At 47.8% G+C, this 14026-nt stretch overlaps 1 protein-coding gene across 2 annotated transcripts; it reads right to left on the reverse strand.

Moving 5' to 3' along the window:
* Window positions 1-740: 740 nt before the first annotated feature.
* Window positions 741-7840, reverse strand: EDN1 (endothelin 1). Of its 2 annotated transcripts, none has more exons than XM_011282148.4 (5): window positions 7192-7840; window positions 5493-5658; window positions 3912-4070; window positions 3641-3754; window positions 741-2013 (listed from the first exon to the last, which is right to left on the reverse strand). In XM_011282148.4, exons 1-5 carry the CDS (start codon window positions 7253-7255, stop codon window positions 1911-1913), a joined length of 606 nt encoding a protein of 201 aa, XP_011280450.1. In that variant the 5' UTR covers window positions 7256-7840; the 3' UTR covers window positions 741-1910.
* Window positions 7841-14026: the final 6186 nt, after the last annotated feature.

Here is a 14026-nt window from a genome sequence, read left to right on the forward strand (position 1 = left end):
ACCCATAACTTGCCCTCGGCAGGCTGCTTTCTCCAAGCATTTCTCTGGAATGCGGAATGGAATTTCATCTCTGGAATGGTGTGGAACTGGATATAATTCGGTGACATTTTTTGGGAGTCGTCTTGCCATTGCCTCCTTCAGCCCGTTAATATGGAGAGAGCACCTCTCACCACACCGTCCGCTTGAGCTGTTGGATCCTGTCTAATCGCCTAAGTAAAGCTAATGGATGAAGTAAGCCCCTGGAGAGTTTTCAGGGGGAGGGGAAGCAGAAAGCTGCGATCCAGGGAAAGACAGAGGTATCGAAGCTGGGTTTTTGTTTTGTTTTTACCTGAATGTCATCTGAAGGCAACTTTGAAGATCCAGACGGAGTTCTTTCATAATCAGCCAAGACTATTTTCCTTCTTATTGTCACCTAAGAAACCATTTTCTTTTTTTTTTTTTTTAATTTTTTTTAACGTTTATTTATTTTTGAGACAGAGAGAGACAGAGCATGAACGGGGGAGGGTCAGAGAGAGGGAGACACAGAATCTGAAACAGGCTCCGGGCTCTGAGCTGTCAGCACAGAGCCCGACGCGGGGCTCGAACTCACAGACCACGAGATCATGACCTGAGCTGAAGTTGGCCGCTTAACCGACTGAGCCACCCGGGCGCCCCTAAGAAACCATTTTCAATCACTTCCTTTCATAATTCTTAGCATCATGGCCCACTTCTTGGGAATTTCAGAAATGACTCAAAATCAGTACAGTAGGGAAAAAAATATTTATTTTCTAAAGTCATTACCTTGACAGGCAAAACAAAGCATTTTTCTCAATTTCATTCAGAAATACACTTAAAAAAATACATAGACCAATATGGCCTGCCCAGACATATATTTAACATGGTAAATATAAGGAATAAACTGTTAGAATATAAATATCTATAAAAAAATAAGTACGTCAAAATTTATTCCAACCTCTTCCATTAGCCACTTACATAAAGGAAAATAATTTCACTGCTTTAAAGCATAACCAAATGTTTACTTTTCAATGTCTTCCATAAACAATTCTATACCATTGTGTTTCCAAAGATCAAGGCAAGGGAACCTCCTGATTCGATGATCTTTTTTCTTGTGGATCAGAGCTAGTAGATTACCATGAAACGTTACATCTACTACTGACATGTTAGACTAGACATCTATGAGGCCAAGATTTACAACGGGGGGTTTTGGGGGGAGGGGAGGGCAGGAGGGGAAGAGCGAAGGGAGGCAATAATTAAAGGTGGGGAAATACTTCTTGCCAGAGTGCAATATAGGTGAGGTAGACTCATATTCATCAAACCCATCCTGATTTTACAGTAGTAACAGTGTCTTTCAGTTTGCATTTTTGTGAATGAAAAAAATAATAATAAAAGTCTTTTGCTTTTTTTTTTTTTTTTTACTTGAGTGTCCTTCGAGTGTTCGAGTGTGTTTTCAATTTGTGCATTGCTTAGAAAATCTTTGCATGGACTTTGGAGCTTCTCCCTGAAACGTGCCAGGCGCCTGAGTGAGACACAAACACTCCCTTCGGACCCTCTTCAGAAATTCCACTGCGTGTGGAATCTCCTGTCCTCCCTCTGGAGGGTGCCACCCTAATCCACAAGTCACTGTATCTCTCTGCTTTCTGCGTGGTCCAACTATCACCCCAGATGAGGAAAGACGGAAGCGGTCACCACTGATGGAAGCAAATGAAGACAGATTGGGGGGACTCCTTAACCTTCCCTGGAATGTTTACAGTGAGGACACTGGCCCGCTGCCAGTGTGGAGCAAGAAACGGTCTAAGCAGGGAGGATGCTTTTGCTCTGATCCCAGCCATGTGGAGAGAGTGCAGAATCAGCCACAGGGTTCCCTCCGGGGAGGAGATGGCATGTGACAGGCCCCGGCCACCTGCCATCAATCAGTGCGTTCGGTTGTGGGTCACTTTCTTCTCTCTGTAGATCTCCGCTTTCAGCTTTGCAACACGGAAAGCTGTTTTGATGCTGTTCCTGACGGCGTCCAACCTATTAAACAAGACAAGAGAAAACAAATGTTATTTTCTTAAAAATCATTGCTGGGCAAAAGAGGCATCTAAAATTAGACTCTAAGTCCAGTGCCTGAACTTTCCCCGCCGACCGCAACAGCAGGCTTCCCTTTGTTAACCTCAAGTGAAAATAAAGCCTGCCCCTTATGCTTGGAATAGGGGGGAGAGGAAGGGAGCAACGGTCATATCTAAAGGGAACCGGGCATTAAATACAAATTTAAAGTACAAGTTCAAGGTAAGCTAGAGATACTGTCTTGTCTCCTGTGCTCCATCCCAACTACGACCACCACGGGACTCTACAGAGAAACTGACTCAACGTAGGCTTCAAATAATCATGGATATCTGCTTTGTCACGTAAAGAAATTAAAGGTAACTTGATGGGAAAGAAACTTTAAAAAGAGAGGAGGAATATAGCTTTGCTCCAAGCAAATATGGTACCGCAAATAAAAACCACATATATATACACATATATGTATATATATATACACATATATGTATATGTGTATATATGTATGTATATATATACATATATGTGTATATATATGTGTATATATATGTGTGTGTATATATATGTGTATATATATATATATATATATTGCATTGACATGAGTTGCTATAATAGAAACTAATAGAAAAACAATAATAATTTCCAAGTCTGTTTACCTAACCCTGTGATCTGGGGGAGGAGCATCAGTGGTCTGAGATTATAAATATGGAAAGTGCAATGGCAAAGTGAGAAGTCACAGACAGCTAAGGATGTCCCACACACCAGCAGTAAACCCCTCAGAAGTAGTTCATGGCTGTCAGGACTGTGCTTAGAACACTTTGAGCATAGAACCTCCTGCTACTGGATTTCTAGGAAAAGTGCCCGCGGACCACGATAGGGAAATGTTGAACACGTGACAGATCTGAATGCAGGTTTCTCCCCTCCAGCTTGTGAATGCTGACATGTCTGGGATATGGAAGGGTCATCACTCAAGAGGTCGAGAGCCATCACAACCCTACGGTGTTGCCTGATCTACATTCTTTCTCTGCCCCAGCTCACGACCTACTAGAAAATGGGAGAGCTTTTCAGAAAGACATTGGCTCTCCACCAAATGCACTTCCTTGTTTAAAAAAAAAAAATAAAAAAAATAACCCCCCAGCACAGCTCGTTCTAATTCTCACCAACCCTACCTAATGACTTTATTCTCCCTTGGGCCATTGGAATAACTGCTACAACTTTTGGAAACCTTAATTATGTGGGACACCTTGATTTAAAAATAAAATAAAATAAGCAACCAAAAAAAAAACCCCAAAACAAAAACCCTCTCCCTGAAAGGACTGTTAATTTCTCAAGCAAAGCGGTAAATACACTGATGCAGAAAAGCAAGGACTAGCTATGACCAAATGACAAAGGTGTCTGTAGATGTACTCTGTTTGGACAATCTACCTTCAGACTGGGCGGCATGTGCTTAAGATCACCAAAGTGCGTAGGGGGCAAAGGTCTGCATTCAAGGTCTTCAAAAACACATCTGGGAGGGATCCCTCTGCTCTTTTTAATCCACAGACTACGAAAATCTGTGTTCTCTTCTTCCAAGCCTTTCTCCTATTTGCGAGTCTCTTACCTTCTTATTTTTCTTCCCGCCACCAGCTGGTGATGAGTACACTTTTCTCCAAGCTCAGAACAGTCTTTTCCCTTCTTCTGGTCATCCCAGCCCTTCTCCATACTGTCTTGACCCCTGTTACAAGACAGATGGGGAAATGTACTTCAGCAATGGGACTCTCATTCCTCACAAAGTCTCTGTTAATTTCTCTTAAGCAAAAAGGCAGCAACATCATGACAGGACGATCGGGAGGCCATAAAAATGATCGAAAGCAAAGGTGTTTCTACCTCACCTGAGCTCTTTTCCCACTTGGCAAAAAGTCCAGCACTTCTTGTCTTTCTGGCTGGCACACTGACATCTGTTCCTGTGGTCTGTCGCCTTCGTGGCAAATAAGTCCTTTAAGGATCGCTTAGACCTAGAAGGGCTTCCGAGTCCATACGGGACGATGTGCCTGTTATCAAAAAAGAGGAATACAAGATATTAGCATGATTAAGTCTTCAAAACGATGCATTCTGTGGCGCAAACTCATTGCAGCGGGGCACAAGGCTCTCACCACACAGCTCCCGGTAGCCCAACTTAGGAAGGTCAAGTGTGAACGTAGTCAGGGTCCCACACCCATCAATGGCCCTGAGTGTGTGTACCCCTCCAGGAGAAAACCATCTAACTCGACGAAATTCCATTTTAATTTCTAACAACGTTCTCTTTTAGCTCAACACAAGCAGCTTTGGGGTGTTTCGTTTTTTTGTTTTGTTTTTTTGGTTTTGTTTTATTTGTTTGTTTTGCTTTGGTATCTATTTCTTTTTTTTTTCTTTTTACTTTTCTAACTTTCCATCTAGTTAACAACTCTTGGGGGGGGCGGGGGGGCGGAATTCAATGCAAAACCATGACTCACAGGATTTTGAAAATCTCTTTCCAGTTCAAGTCACGTGATCATGCTAAAAGTGCCCCCTGCCGGGGGGCCGGGGAGGACACACTACTGCACCCAGGTTTGCACATCTCCTGCAATTGGTGACACCAGGTGACTAGTAGAAGGACTCGTTTGCCAGAAGGCTCTCTAGTAATTTCCAAAGTGTCCCTTTTGAGTCTCACCTAAAAGGGATAAAGTCATCCCCTTGGAAGGATCACCTTTTAAGTTATTAGGGTCACCGTGGGTTTTGTTTGATTTGATTTTGTTTGGACTCTGGTCATGCCTCGCCAAAATGGGACCCGGCGTGTTTTTGTTTACGGCTGCTTCTGACGGGTGCGCTAGTTTCCAGGGTGAAGGGATGGGAGACTGTTTCCTTTGAGCTGGAGGCAGAAGAGAAATCTATGGGCCCTGTTTCTATTGCTGTCTTGAAATAGGCTTTTCTAAAGGGAAAGCACAGAGGGGTCAGGACATCCACCTTCCGGGGCCAGCCCTGCCACGGACTCACTCCTTGGGTTTTTGCTTTTCCCTAGGTAAAAGGAAGGGATTGATGATCACTCTCTACCACCCTTTCTGCCTCAAGAGTAGCACAGGTTAGACTAACCCACATGCCCTCAATAGCTTATTCCCGAAGCGCGGTCAGACCCCACCAGAAGAACATCCCCCTCCGAAATGTGTGGCAATGACCTGCTTGTCACCACCATTTCCCGTCTCTCCTGTCATGAGTGTTTGAACCACAGGGTCTCAGAAGACCCCCCCCCCGCCCCTTCCCTGGCTGTTGCAAAGAACCAACCTGCCTGGGAATTCTCAGGAATAGAGGGGCACTGTCCCCACCCACCGAGGCACCTTCACGTCCTTCAGAATCCAGACCAGGGGCTCCCCGCAAAGCAACTGGCAGGAAGTGGGCTCCAGTCTGGAGCGGCCAGAGGTGAGGGATAGCTAGCGTTCCGACGCCCTCTAGAGACTCACTCGGGAGTGTTGACCCAGATGATGTCCAGGTGGCAGAAGTAGACACACTCCTTATCCAACAGGGAAGAGCAGGAGCAGCGCTTGGACCGTCGGGGCCGCCAGGGCGCACTGGGAGCCGGCTTCTCCCCTCCGCTGTCCAGGCCGGTGCTGAGCTCTGCGCCCAAGACTGCTGGGGAGAGAAAAGAGCCGGTCAGCAGGGCATTTCCCCGGGGATCTAGCCGGGCAGATCAAAGCCCACCTTCAGCCGGCCTTTGGCCAGAAACACAGAGCAGAAAGGGCTCTTTATGTGACTTCATCTTTGCCCCCACTGGCTTACCCACTTTCAGGGAGATGACACGTGTGCAGGGGAAACAGCCACCAGAAAAGGGGACCGGCCGCCATGAAGCAGCCCCCAGAGGAACGCCCAGACATGCTGCCGGTGGGAAATCTGGGTGGCTTCTGCATGGGATTCAGGAGGACGGTGCCTTCAAGTTGGCCGATGACCAAAGAGCTAAAGTTGAATAAATCGGCTGCCTCTTCCTCGGTTGGGAGCCACGTCCCCATGCAGGTGAGGGGAGTACCGACCACTTCACGCCTGGTGGAGGGCAGGGACTAGCCCAGGTGATACGCAGCCCTCAAAATTAGGTGGAGGTCAAGAGCTTTCGGGGGGTGAGTGGAGAGAAAGAAGAGAAACCAGCTGTACGATATTCATCGCAGGTGGTAAACTCTGAGGAAACCCCTGATCTCGGGTGAGACTGAGCAGCAGCTTGGGGACCTAATCAAGGTTCTATGGGCTTCGAATTGGGAATCCCGGGAGAAGGATGGCACGTGTCGGATTCACCAGCTCCCCCTTCCCCACCGAGGAATCGCCTCTTCTCACTGACAAGTTAGCCATGTGGCTTATCTGCCCAATTTTGTACATTTCAAATGATCAGACACATTCCAGGATTTTCATTCCCTTGACATCTTTTCTCTTTAGTCAGGGTCATGAAAAGACACACACAAAAAAGGGCATTGACCCTCAGGAGGGGGAAACAGGCAGATGCACACAGACTATCTAAACCCTTAAGCAGCCAGCCTTTATCCTAGCTCCCCTCCCACGACAGGTGAATACAACTGAAAATAGACCTCACGCTGTTTTGGGTGCCAAAAACCTGCCAAAAGAGGCCTAAAGTCAATAATGACAAATTTTAAAGAAAACATCTGCTTCACCCTGAAACTGCCCCGGGGGGTTGTTCAGCAGACCGTTCGGCAGGTGATTTTACTGCTCATATATTGCTCGAATGACTGGAATAAAATTCCTTGGCTCCGAGCTGAAATGTTGAAATATTTTACACCTTCACGCGCTATTTAAACAGTCTTGAAATAAAATACAGAAGTTCCTATATGTGCTGTTACCTGTACGAACACCTACCCCGCGAATATACCTTTGGCGAAATCGTTATCTTGTCTTTACTTTTCTTGAATTGTACTTTTAAAAGCCAAGGAAGTATACTACACAAGAATAGTATGTTACTTTAACGCCAGAGGAGCAATTGTTTTCAGCAGAGGAATTTTTTCCCCCCACTAAAAAAAAACTGAAGTAACTTTAGGCAGTTATTCCCAGGCACTTGATATCTGACCTGCGGTAATAAAAAGAACGGGAAAACAGAAGCAGGAAAAACACGAAGGTGGACAAGAAGACATTAACATTCAGAGATTTACAAGTCGCCGTGCCTACCTGCTTCTGGAGTTCCTTGGAAAACCACAAACAGCAGAGAGAAAAGCACGGGGAAATAATCCATTGTGGTGCAAAAAAAAAAAAAAAAAAAAAAAATTAAAAAAAAAAGAGGGGGGGGGGGCGCGGATCAAAATCCTCCCCTGCCAACGAACCCCAAAGGAAAACGAAGAAAAAGAGCTTCAGTTGCCTCAAAGCGCTTCTGGTTGTTCAGATCTCAACGCGATCCTTCAGCCTCAGGGCGCTTTTAACGGGCAGCAAAAGAAGTTTCTGCCAGGAGGGCCGGCAGTGGGAGCGGTCTGAAGACGCACGCGGCGGTGGCGTGCGGGGGGACCCGGCAGCGCGACCGAGGACCCTCTGCGCGCTCGCCGCAGCGCCGATGCAGAAGCGCGTCTGACTAGGACAGCTCTCCGCCGGCTTTTTATATTGAACCCCTATAGAGTGGGGGTAAACAGCTCCAACTTTATTCCAGCCCCAGACAATGTTATTGTGTTATTAGTCACCAACAGGCAACGTGCAGCCGGAGATAAGGCCGGGCTCTAAAGGAAATCACTGCTAACTTCAGAGGCAGACGCCCGCCGTCTGACAATTCAGGGGCAGGGCTAAGAAAAAGAAAATACCCATTAGAGAGACCTTTGGTAAACCTGCCCGTGCAGTGCTTGAGTCTGCTTCCCCTTTGCGAGCTGCCAGCCCCAGAGTTCAAGAATCAGAAGAGGGACTCCAGAAAAGTCATACCATTGGTATGAAAAGTATGAGCTACAGTTTAAATAGATTGTATTGTTGTGCGCGGGTTTTTTTTTTTTTTTAATTGTTGTTCCCTGCATTCTCCTTTTATGTCGCCCGATTCCTTAGTGTTGATCACACAAGGGAGCGCTCTCCCCCTTCACCCCACCCCACCCCCACCCCCGCCCACCACTGGGGGTCACATTATTGTGGCAGATCAACATATTTGTCCCTTACTCCCGGCCCCTTCTCCCCCCTCCCCACCCAAGTCTTTTTTGCTGAAGTTCTTTGCGTGCGCAGTGAAAAAGATCCGTGGAGGAACAGCAAGGAAACGACGTTAAAAAAACAATTAGAGTCCTTGCGGGCACGCAGCCCGGTGGCATGGAGTACAAGCCCCCGTAAGCTTTCTTCTGTGCCCCCACCCTCTTTCCGCTTGCCCCCCCCCCCCCAACGCCCCAGGTTCGGTAGCACCCACCGGTGTTAAGAAATAGCGGGAGAGGACCGCCAGGGGGCGATGCAGAGCCACAGGGGCTGATGTTTCTTGAGAACAAAAAGTAAAAACCTTGGCTCTCAGATAACAGAGGGAAGGCAGCCCAGATGACGGCTCAGGAGTGGCAAGGAATAGAAAGGGCTGCCTCTCGGAATATGTACTTACTGCCAGCGCGGGGACATCTTCTCTGGATCGTCCTCTCCCCCCACCCCCCTCGGGTTCTTCATTTAGGGCAAAGGGGCGTTCTTGTAGGGGGGTTAGGTGAATGTGCGATGAGGGTGGTGTTTGGGAAGGAGGAAACGGCCATGCCGAATATGGAGATCAAATAACAAATGCCTCACATTTCAATAATGGGTTACATTTTCCAAGCGAAGTCTATTTGCCCTCAAAATGCCCCCTGAAGTACCCACCGGGCAGCCACTGTGGCCTTGAACGTTTGGTAATACACAAAGCAAACCGTAAATGGAAGACGTTGGCTTTCTCAGGTAGCCTCGCTTTGCAGGTGGGTAAACCGAAGCACCCACGGTTTCGATGCTCTACCCAAGTTCCTGCCGTGCCCTGAGTGAGTTCGGAGCATCTCCCCTGCCCAAGAGGAAGATGTGTCTACACCTAGCACTTCGGGACGCCATCAGAGAGATGCTTCCTCCAGTTCCTCACCCTGTTTAACCCCAATCCCCTCCCCTGCCCAGGGTGGACGAGGGAGGGGTAGTCACATATACCCAGGAGGATCCCGTCAAACCCTTCCCTCCTCCCCCCTGCTCACCCGTCACCTCTAGAACCAAAAGGAGATTTTATCCCAGCACGAAAGCTGTGGACCTGGGCACACATGGGAAGTGTGGGCCTCCCTGGAAGGTACAGCTGGGGAGACAGTTACAGTAGCCGTGTCAGGCCTGTAAGGAGATCTGTCCCCTAAAAGGGACGCTGCAGCAGAGCTGGAGATGGGGAGAGGCAGGTACCCTCCCGCCCACACCCACACCGGAGAGGCCTCCACCCAGGCCCCAGGGGACTCTGCCTGGGCCTTCTGCCTCTTCACAGGCTTACTTCAGCCCAGCCCTGAGGGCTGGGGAGGGCACAGCTCCCCCTAGAACGGGGGGGGGGGGGTGACATCAAGCCTAAAGCCAGCTTTGCCCACCTCAGCTCTGGCCGGTGTGTTGCCACCTCCTCCCCCCCACCCCCCAGCAGACAGGGAGAGCAGAGGAGGGCTGATGTCATTGTCACAGGATCCAAGCTCCCCCTCCCACCCCCCCCACCCCCGGGTGAGGGAAAGGAGGCCTGGGATCCCTCTCACCCCTTCTTTAACCTCTTGGCAACCTTGCCAGAAGCCTGGCAGCAGTCAGGACCAACCTGTCCTAAGCTCCTCTCGGGGAAACGACCGCCCCCGCCCTCCCCAGTCTCTGCAGGTGGAGCCCAGGTTACCCTCCAGGAAGCCCCTCTCCCCACCACCCCCGCCTGAGTGAGGCTGCCCCTGGGGGTTGCCAGGGGCACCCAGCAATCAGGTGGAAGGGAAGCAAAATCAAACTGCCCACACACCTTCCCACAGTCCCCCGTCCCCTCCTCTCCTGCATGGGTCACCCTGGGAACATATTTGAATTATAAATACAGGGATCCGCCCCCCCCCTTCCCCCCAGGCCCTCTAGGGCTCTGTAAAGTAAATGCACCGGGGTTTCAGATCTGGGAGAGTCCCACTGTTCCCCTGTACAGTCTCGCCCCCATCTCTGAATTCCGAGTTTCCAAGGTGCTCATGGGCAGGCACGCGTGTCTGTTTCCATTTCTCTTTCCTTCTGCGGGAGGAAGGGGAAGGCCCCTTGCAAGCTCAGTGAAGGCAGCTATGGGCACGGCCTGGCAAGACATTTTCCCAAGAAGCAAGACCTGGAGGGAGAAAGAACCCCAACAAACCAGTTTTACAAGCTCCGTGTTCCCACCTCTCCACATACAGCATTGCTAGAGAGGGAGATGGGAGAGGCGGAGGCTTAAAAAGCTGGACAGAGTAATGCATGTGGACATCCCGCACCCCCCACCCCACCCCTCCAAGATCTAGGAGGGTGTAGGCTCTTTGTGGCCGCGGTCCTCAGGGAGGAAAGGGAAGGGAAGGGAGAGAAAGCACAAGAACACGACTTTTTTCTTCCACAGACCAGTTTGCCGTCGCTGTTCTTGCCTTGGCTCTTACACTTGAACGCTGGAAACTATTTGACAAAGCCGTTTTTTTATGTACTTCTTCTGTATCTCTTGCTATGTATTAATAGATATCTATAAATAAATGCTGTACTACACAGTAGCAAAGTGTCCTGTTTTTAGCACTCCTCAGCTTTGCTCTTTCTCAACTTTGGCGTAATAAAATTTGCAACTTTGCCAAGCCCAATAAATCTGGCGTGAGATGTTGCATTTAGCTCAGCAAAAAGAACAGCCGTTAGGTTGCTGGATGGTAGCACAAGGAATGGGAAACACGTTTATTACAGGCACGGTGAAGCCCTCCGTGTCACTAGACTCGCTTCAATCGTAGACGGTTGACTGTTTCGCATTTTCCGGCTGCAGAGCGCGTTTGTGAAAGATGGTGCCCTGCAGACGTTACCCCCGGTGACGGTACGCCCCTCCAGGGGTCATGAACAACACTGCTCCTTCCTAAGGCCCAGAATATAATGGGTGATGATTCAGCCCAGGAAATAGCATGACAGTCAGGAGAGACTCATCGCATGCCTTTTACAATCATGTAATGCATGCGACTCAATTCCCTTGACACTCTCATCCATGAGACAGTGACAGCAAGTCTTTAGTTTAATGGAATAGGCGCAGTCCTTGAACCTAGCACTCCCCAAGCCTCGGTCATTCATAAACGTCTTTCACACTGTTGCCGTATTCGTGTGCCTTCTGTGCATTTTTCCTGAATATTCTCCATTGCCTCACTAATTTCTTTTACTTGATTAATTTTAAGGCAGCTTACTATTGCGGCCATAATGGACATGAAGTCATGGTTTGCATGGGTGAATAATGTACATGAAATCATAGTTTAGTACATGTTAAAATAAACATAATTATTGTGTGTTCATTAAGCTATCGGGAAAAATTATTCAGCCATGTGCTATCACCTTACGTATGAACACCCCTGCCCACGGTTCCCGTGCCCATGACGGTGTCTTATACTTTATTGTGTTAACAATGAAACACTGGTTTAATTCAGCTCTCTTGGGGACACCTGGGTGGCTCAACCGGTTAAGCGTCATGAGTTGGCTCAGTTCATGAGTTCCCGGTTCGTGGGTTCGAGCCCCGTGTCGGGCTCTGTGCTGAGAGCTCAGAGCCTGCATCCTGCTTCAGATTCTCTCTCTCTCTCTCTCTCTCTCTCTCTGTGCTTCCCCCATGCATGCTCTGTTTCCCTCTGTCTCAAAAATAAACATAGAAAATATTAAAAAAAAAAAAAGAATCTACAAAAACAGAGTTCACATCCAAAAAAGTTCCTAGTTGCGATTTCCCCTTTTGCTTACCGCTTTAGTGTTTGGGCATCTATTTTATTTTTGACCCTCTGTCCTGAAGTTAAATACCCTCTTTGAGTGTTTTCCCTGGCATCTCGCACGCACACACACACACACACACACACACCCCACATATGGACCTGTAAATTGGAATGGGAGAGTAATTGTAATATTTCACACATCAGAGAGACCAAAACAAAAAAAATGTGTCGGCCGGTGGCTGCCACCCCATCTTTTTCTTTTTAATTTTAATTCTGTGTAATTTGTGACATGTGGAACTAATGAGATTCTGATGCAGAGGTTAAAAAAGAACACCACTTGAGAGTGAGTGGAGTAGAATCAAGTCACTTTATTAAACCTGATTTATGTAGTCATTCTAGGCAAGCTTTGCTTCCACAATTTTGAATGAAATGGTAAAAGAAACTAATTCTGGAGGCAGGTTCCATAAATATGGTGGCTTCATGTTTTCTTAGGCCGACTGCTTTTGTGGGAGAGTCAATAGGCTGTATCTTGTTATGTGTTGTCATAACTCCTGTTCATTAGTGATTGTGCATTCCTTTTTTGTGTTTTAAGATTTTTTTTTTTTTTTTTGGTAGAATGGTGGTTACCAGGGGTTGGAGGGTAATAGACACGGGGAGAGTAGGTCAAGGGGTATAAACTTCAAATTATAAGATGAACAAGTTCTGGGGATATAATGTACAACATCGTGTCACAGTGGACTATACTATTATATTACATACTTGAAAGTTGCGAAATGAGTAGATTTAAATGTTCTCACTATAAAAAAGAAATGGTCATTTTTTAGAAGTTTATTTATTTTGAGTAAGAGAGACAGAGAAAAGCAGGGGTAGGGGTGGAGAGAGAGGGAGAGAATCCCAAGCAGGCTCTGCACGGTCAGTGGAGAGCCTGATGCGGGGCTTGAACTCACGGACCGTGAGATCACGACCTGAGCCGGAAATCAACAGTCAGACGCTCAACTGACTGAGCCACCCAGGTGCTCCTAAAGAAGAATGATATTTATGTGATAGGACAGAGGTGTTAGCAAACGCTACAGTGGTAAGCAGGCTTAACATAAGCCACCAGGTAGGGGCACCTGGGTGGCTCAGTGGGTTAAGCATCTGACTTCAGCTCAGGTCATGATCTCTCAGCTCATGAGTTTGAGCCCTGTGTCAGGCTCTATGCTGACAGCTCAGAGTCTGGAACCTGCTCTGAGACCAGATTTGGTCGGTCTCTCTCTCTCTCTCTCTCTCTCTCTCTGCCCCTACCCCACTTGCACTCTGTCTCTCTCTCAAAAATTAAAAAAAAAAAAATTTTTTTTTTAAAGCCACTGGGTGAAAAGCAAAACTGTGGATGGGTGGGGAGGCCAATCATTGAGGTGGGAAAAGGGAAGGTATTTATAAAGAAGCAAGGGCTGTGAGGATACTAGGCACAAAATGATTCAAGAATAAGCACGGTGGGGCACCTGGGTGGCTCATTTGGTTGGGTGACCAACTCTTAATTTCAGCTCCGGTCGCGATCCCAAGGTCGTGGGATCAAGCCTTGCGTCTGGCTGCATGCTGAGCATGGAATCTGCTTAAGACTCTCCGTCTCGGGGCGCCTGGGTGGCGCAGTCGGTTAAGCGTCCGACTTCAGCCAGGTCACGATCTCACGGTCCGTGAGTTCGAGCCCCGCGTCAGGCTCTGGGCTGATGGCTCGGAGCCTGGATCCTGTTTCCGATTCTGTGTCTCCCTCTCTCTCTGCCCCTCCCCCGTTCATGCTCTGTCTCTCTCTGTCCCAAAAATAAATAAAAAACGTTGAAAAAAAAATTAAAAAAAAAAAAGACTCTCCCTCTCTCTCTCTGTCTCTCTGTCTCTCTGTCTCTTTGTCTCTCTCTCTCTCCTCCCTGCCTTGTGTGCTCCCTCTCTCTCTAAAAAATCATCATCATCATCACCATGGGATGAAGGAGGCAGAATGGAGGTTCTAAAAGATTACAGGAAAGATCTCCAAAGATGAGAGGATTTGGGAGCTGGGACAAAGGACAGGAAATAGCTAAGAAGGGGCAGGGAGTTTTAATAAGGTGCTTTGGTTATTGGATTTACAGTTTCGGTACGACCAGATGGTTGATGATGAAAGAGAGAAAGACTGTGTAGGTGACATATGTCGTCAATGTTTCCAATATCCT

The sequence above is a fragment of the Felis catus genome, chromosome B2, assembly GCF_018350175.1.
Source record: "Felis catus isolate Fca126 chromosome B2, F.catus_Fca126_mat1.0, whole genome shotgun sequence".
In the NCBI taxonomy this organism is placed as follows: Eukaryota; Metazoa; Chordata; class Mammalia; order Carnivora; family Felidae; genus Felis; species Felis catus.